This window comes from Rhea americana, unplaced genomic scaffold, assembly GCF_003343005.1.
Source record: "Rhea americana isolate MKP2758 unplaced genomic scaffold, rheAme1 scaffold_37, whole genome shotgun sequence".
In the NCBI taxonomy this organism is placed as follows: domain Eukaryota; kingdom Metazoa; phylum Chordata; class Aves; order Rheiformes; family Rheidae; genus Rhea; species Rhea americana.
In genome coordinates, this window is record NW_028186501.1 from 3,643,565 (window position 1) to 3,649,913 (window position 6,349).

Here is a 6,349-nt window from a genome sequence, read left to right on the forward strand (position 1 = left end):
CGCCGAGCTGCGGCGGAGGAAGCTGCTGATGAACTCGGAGGAGCGGATCAACCGCATCATGGGCTTCCACCGGCCCGCGGCGGGCAGGGGTGAGCCGTCGGGGCGGGCGCCGGCCGCGCCTTCCCTCCGGAGCCCGCCGGCGGCGCAGCCCTCGCCCGGGGCCGCCGCTCCCTCGCGCGGCAGCGGGCCGGTGTCGTTGTGGCGGCGCTGGTGAGCGTTTCCCGGAGATCCGCCGGCGCCGCGCTCGCTCTTCCGCGTCGTCATGAGCTACAGCGGAACCTAAGCCTGAGCGTAAACGTGTCTTTGGCAGGCTCTCTGGTCTGCTGAGCCTTTTATTATTTTTTTTTAATAAAATGGGATTGCTGCTATTCAACTATTTCAAATAGCTTTGTGATTAATAACTAGCACCCTTATAAATATTTCAATTTTCACTTTGGAAGCGGGGATCTCGACCCAAGATCCAAACGCTGTATTGCTGAATGGTTGTTCTGCGTATCCAGTGTGCATAACTCTGTATTTTTGTTTCTCTTCTTTAGATGATGAAGGCCACGGAGAATCAAAACTTCAGCATGAACAAGATAAATCAAACTCCTTTCCTATTCCTTCAGTTTCCAAGCGAATTGTGCTTGGCGATTCTGTCTGTAACCTACCGGGAACGGCTGACCATGCAAGCAGCATTGTAGACCTCAAAGCGGATAAGAAAGACTTGTTCAGTAAAACCCCAGAGCTTGTCACTGAGGGCACAAGCGAGCTCCGTCACCGTAACAGAGGGGAACTGTCATCTGAAGCTGCGCCATGGCCATCTAGACATGGATTAGACCAATACTTATCGAGATTTGATGAAGCTCTGAAGCTGAGGAACCAGCTGATGAATGAGAAGCCTAGCCAAGAGAATGGGAATGCAGTRGAGGAGTTTGATTCTTTCCGCATTTTTAGATTAGTGGGGTGCGCTCTGCTTGCCATTGCAGTCAGGGCTTTTGTGTGCAAGCACCTGGTGAGTTCAAGGAAACAAACAATTCTGTTCTATTTTGCTATCTGACTGCAAACTCCAGACTCTGCTCTTTGTAAAATACTGTTTTTCTAGGACCAAAGTCTATAGGTAGTGGTTAGATGAATTGGGAACTTCAAGCGCGCTTTACATCTCATACAACTATATAAAAGCTAACAAATCTCTGATGCTCTCTGAGGTGATAATCATCTCTGAATCTGTGCTACTTGTCTAATGCAGCCCCCATATAGCAGCTGAGTAGCACACATTTGGTCCTTGGTGGTTGAGGAGCAGAAACACTGGAATAGTTTTTGTGTAAGTACACTGCAAAGCCGTTCACATCCTTGTGGACATTAGTCGACTGCTTTTGTAGTTTGGAGCATACAAAACAATAGCAGAGTAAAAACAACAACAGTCTCAAGATAAGTGTCCCCTACTCATTTATCAGTCTTTTGAGAAAACTAGTTCCCAAATATTCCGGGTGTCTGCCTATACATTATACAGAGGTATGTGGCCGGTGCAGCCTGCCACCTTCTGGATCACTGGGTTCACTCTTACACTGTGCTATATGGTTCTGCAATTTCAGGTATAAGCTGAAAGAAAATAAGGTAGAAAGTATTCTTGACATATACCTTGCTATTTAGATTTGGTGCTATTATTGTCCATAACTTACTTCTTGCCTACCTGATTTTCATTTCTTATTTTGGAAGCATTAAATTCTTATGTTTTCTTAGTTATTACTTCAGACCAAGTTAATTTCATATATGCTTTCTTGTTCTTACAGTCAATATTTGCACCATTTCTTACTCTACAGATTGGCTACATGGGACTTTCCAAGTGCTTTCCAAAGGTAAAATAATATTTCAAAATTAGATAAATTTTAAATGCTTTTAAATTAAACTTCTGTTTAGATTGTAATGTTTTATAACCAGTGCATGTATAGTATTCTCCTTTTGTTTTAAGCTGTAGACTTTAGAGTTACCAAATGCTGTTAGTTAGTACTAGCTTTTAGTCTTCCCAGATTTAGTTCAAATCTTGTTTAAAGTTGCAATGAAAATCAGGACTGGCACTTTACTTAGCTGTAGCCTRATTGGAAGCATCTACCCAGGAAAGCTAGGTTCTGCAGTTACTGCTGTTAGCTCTTTCAACAGCCAGAGTGTATGTGATTTCTGAAAAAAAAATTTTGTTTTTAGTTGAAAAATAAGACAGTCCTTGGCTTTTAAGGGCTCTATATTCCATTGCTAATATTGGATTGAATGAAGACTTGAGAAATGAGATATATATTTGTCTGTGAAACTTTCTGCTCATCAGCAAAATTTTCATACCACTTGCTTTATATATTTACACTAGTTAGTTGTACTGAAGGGTTTTTTTTTTTGTTGATGATTTTGTTTGGTCTGTGTTGTAAAGCAAGATTAAATGATGCTCAATCCRTAATTGAAGGGAAATATTTGCATTTTAAAAGGAGTAATAGATTAACTGTAGAAAATCAGAATAAATGAGTAGTTGTTCTTTTGTAGTTAAGTATGTGATTGAAAACTGAACTTCATAGCAGTCGTTCTAAGGTGATGTGTCAAAATAGAATTAGTCTTAGACCTACACTAGCTCATCTGCTAGATCTCTAGTTTCTGACATTTTTAAAATCAGCTATTCAGTTTTAGAATTTAAAGAGCTGGTTTCTTTTTGCAACTTACTTTTACCACAGTTGTTTGCAGATGAGGTCAATCAGCTTCATTATTCTCTCACCAGACCTAGGAAGATTCTTGAGTACTTAATTGAGATTGGATTAAATTAAGATATCCAAATATTCTCAAATTACTAAAACTTTGAACTRCTTTTCAAAGTCTTGTTTGCCTCCCTGTCAGACCTCTTTGCATCCTCAGGATCCTACGTGGCCTCATCTTACAAACAGAAAAGCAGCTTTCAAAAGGGCTTCTGGAGATTTCTGAGTTTAGAGGATGAAATTAGCAAATGGAGAGTCATAGTAGATTGAAAGGGAGCAATTGGTTTTTAATTCTAAATCGTGTTTCTATGTTAGAAAAGTTAYAGTTTCTTTTCCCAAGTAGTGTGATGAGGTTAATCTTGCTCAGCAAGTAGAAATGCCTGGTTTTGGTTCCCATGCCCAAGCTTCTCTTCTCTGGGACTCTTCCYGCTCAAACTGAGGCTGCTGCACAGCCCCGCTTTACAGTCTGTTGTGGCAGTGTGAAGTAGGCAGAATGTCCATGGGGAAATTTATCTGCTGTGAACCAAACTCACTCAGCTCCACCAGAGCCGTCACAGCATGAATCTCTAGCTAGGGTACGTTGTGAATCCTGGAGAGAATCAGTCCAAACCTGCTGCTCTTACCCATGGCTTTGGAACGTGCCTGGCTGTGGGTGAAACTGGCACAACATATGCAGTGTTTAAAGCAGAACTGGATTATAAGAGAAGAATTAAGTTAATATTGTTTTTTTTCTTTTAGTGTGAGAAGAAGGTGAAAACGACAGTACTAACTGCTGCTCTCTTACTGTCTGGAATTCCTGCAGAGGTGATTAGTCGCTCCATGGATACCTACAGCAAAATGGGAGATGTTTTCACAGACCTTTGTGTCTATTTCTTCACTTTTATCTTCTGCCATGAACTTTCTGTGTTTTTTGGTTCGGAAGTACCCTGATGGCTATAGAATTCAATGCAGTAGTTACACTAAAGCTTTCTGGTCTGTATTGCTTTAACATCTGACTGTCCAACCAGGTTTAAACCTTAATTATAATTCTTACCTGTTCGAATGCTTGAAAGGAGCCTTAAATCCAATCATTTTGAGAATAGAAGAACAGGATCCCAGGCTGCCAGTTGTATTAGTAAAATTTATTTATATACTGTGTCTGCKTATTACAAATGTAAAGAATAGGATGCAAGTGTCAGTAGATGATTTATTTTGTTTAGTTAGATGATGCTCTTCTCACCCTCCTTCATAAACACTTACAAAGCTACCTTTGTTTTTATGGTGAGAACAAGAAGAGATTTACTTCCAGCAGAACCATATATATATATATCTAATATATGCTAACAAGAATTGCTCATTTTGTGTTACTCCCATTTTTTTAATGAAAGCTCTAAATAAAAGAAAAGAAATCCCTGTATTTTGTTGTTCCAATTCAGAATGCTGAACCAAGCAGCTGTTTGTGGAGAATGTTGGTGAAACATGCCACTTCATTGTTCTAATCCTTGCCTTGCTATGAATTATTTGCTGTGATTGTGATGAATTTCATTAGATGATTCTAGTGCAAAACAGCAAAGCAAAAAAAAATATATATATATATATATATATAGTTCTACAAATGTCATGAATCAGAAGTAGGAAGAAGCAAAATTGTTAATCTCAGCTGTTTGTGAGTTTCCGGCAGCCTGTTAATCCTAGTGTAGCTCATACCGTACTTTCATTCTGATTTCTCCTTGCCTTTTTTTTTTTTTTTTTTTTTTTTTTAGCAATAGTTTACCTCATGCAAGGAAAGATGTATATATTGGCAAACAACCCACAGTATAAAACATTTGCTCCAGTATGTGTAAAAAGTACAAGGGAACTATTGTTTTTCTAGCTCTTTGCAGGATCGAATCAGACAGTTTTGAATGTGACATTCATTTCTGTATTTTTTTCTCTATTTATTACCAGATACTTGTGTGTAAACAGGATCTCAGTTGCTTAGGAGCTCTGCTCCTGCTGCTTAATAGTACTACTGCCCAACAGCATATAGTCTTTGATTCAACAGAGATACTTATACGTTAACGGATCTGCTATCTTTTGTGCTATGTGTTTTGAGATTCTCCCAGCTGCATCAAATCAGCCATTTCTGTTTAAATCCTAAATACTACATATAACAATGAAATAAGATATTTCACTGCTTTGCTAGTTTAAGTTTACTGTCACAAAAAGATCAATGTAAGGTGGGAGAATACCATCTTAATTTTTTCTGTGGGAGTCTCGCCCCACAGGTGAAAAGAAAACAAATGCAAATGAATCCTACAACTGGGGAAAGTAGATAGATAGTTGAGTGTTGTCTTGTTTTCCGGTCCTGAAATAATTTTTTACAGTGAGAGGAAGGAGGTTTCATTCCAAAYAGCCAGCCATTCACGTTGACAATCTGTGAAAATTTATGTTGAAACTCAGCTTAGTATTATCTTCAGCTTGTGTTTTTTTGTTTGGAATCCAGGCTAATGTCTTTTATTTAAGTGTAGAGAAACACCTAATTATGTTGATATATGCATAAATTTTGGGGGAGCAAAATTGTTCTGTTACGTGTATTTAAAATAAATGGCTCTGCTTTCTGCTTAGTCTTTTCCATTAAAGCTGCCTACTGTAATTTTAGCACTGCATTTCTGACTTCAAAGTCAGATACGTGTTTGTGGCATGAAAACAAGAAGCTGTGTTTTGGRTTTTACACTTTCAGTTTTTACTACTTATTTTATATTGAATATCTTGTTACAGATGTCCAGGGCTGGGCTGTAAATGATTGCAACTTAGGTCTGTTAGCACAGGTATTAAAAGGTTCTGACTAAATACTGGACGAGAGTTTCAACAGGTTCAAATAGCTGGCATTTAAGGTTGAAATATGCTAAGTAATGAGTTTGCTCAAAAGTTACTCTTTTTCTGACCTTACACTTACATGCCCAAATATAAGACCAATACATTTAAAAAAGACCAAGTCCTAGTATCTGCAAAAAAAAGCACTGAAGTTGTAATCCTGATCACAAATATTTTAATCCTGATCAGATAATTAATAAGAAAACAGTTGACCCACCTCTTTTTTAGGAGGTGATTTCTGCACAACACTTTTACAATCTTTTTGCATAAAAAATGAGCAAGTGGGCTGTTTTCTCAAGTGGTGAAAGAGACGTTGCTACGAGACCTAACCCAGAACTTTTCAGTCCGAAAGCACGCGTTTTTGTGACAAGACTTCCAGACGGGGTTGCACTATCCGCTCCCGTCTGTTCAGTGACTGGACGTGGAGCCAGCAGGACTTCCCTAAATTACTCTTCATCTCCGATCGAGAAATGAATCTCCCTTTTCCATTCTAATTTATCTTTATGTATGTAATGCTATTTAATGTTTATTGCTAGACCGGTTGTTTTCTATTAAAAAGCTGTTTGTTACCCCCTTCTCCCCTGGTCGCGTTTTGTCTGGCCGCCGCGTGTTTCCGTGCGAGAGCGGCGGGTCGTTGGCGATGTTTCCGCACCGATGGTTCAGCGCTGCCCGGGGACCGGGGACCCGGGACCGGGGACCCGGGACCGGGGACCGGCGGCGGCGGCGGCCTCCCCTCCCCGCGCCCCTCCTGCAGGGCGCCCTCCGGCCGCCAGGGGGCGCCGCGCCGCGCGGTGCGCAGGAAG

At 40.3% G+C, this 6,349-nt stretch overlaps 1 protein-coding gene across 1 annotated transcript; it reads left to right on the top strand.

The window, feature by feature from the left end:
- Positions 1-6: 6 nt before the first annotated feature.
- CAMLG (calcium modulating ligand) lies at positions 7-6,123 on the top strand. The gene is made up of 4 exons (XM_085312799.1): positions 7-89; positions 537-994; positions 1,803-1,838; positions 3,450-6,123. Exons 1-4 carry the CDS (start codon positions 29-31, stop codon positions 3,639-3,641), a joined length of 747 nt encoding a protein of 248 aa, XP_085168925.1. The 5' UTR covers positions 7-28; the 3' UTR covers positions 3,642-6,123.
- Positions 6,124-6,349: the final 226 nt, after the last annotated feature.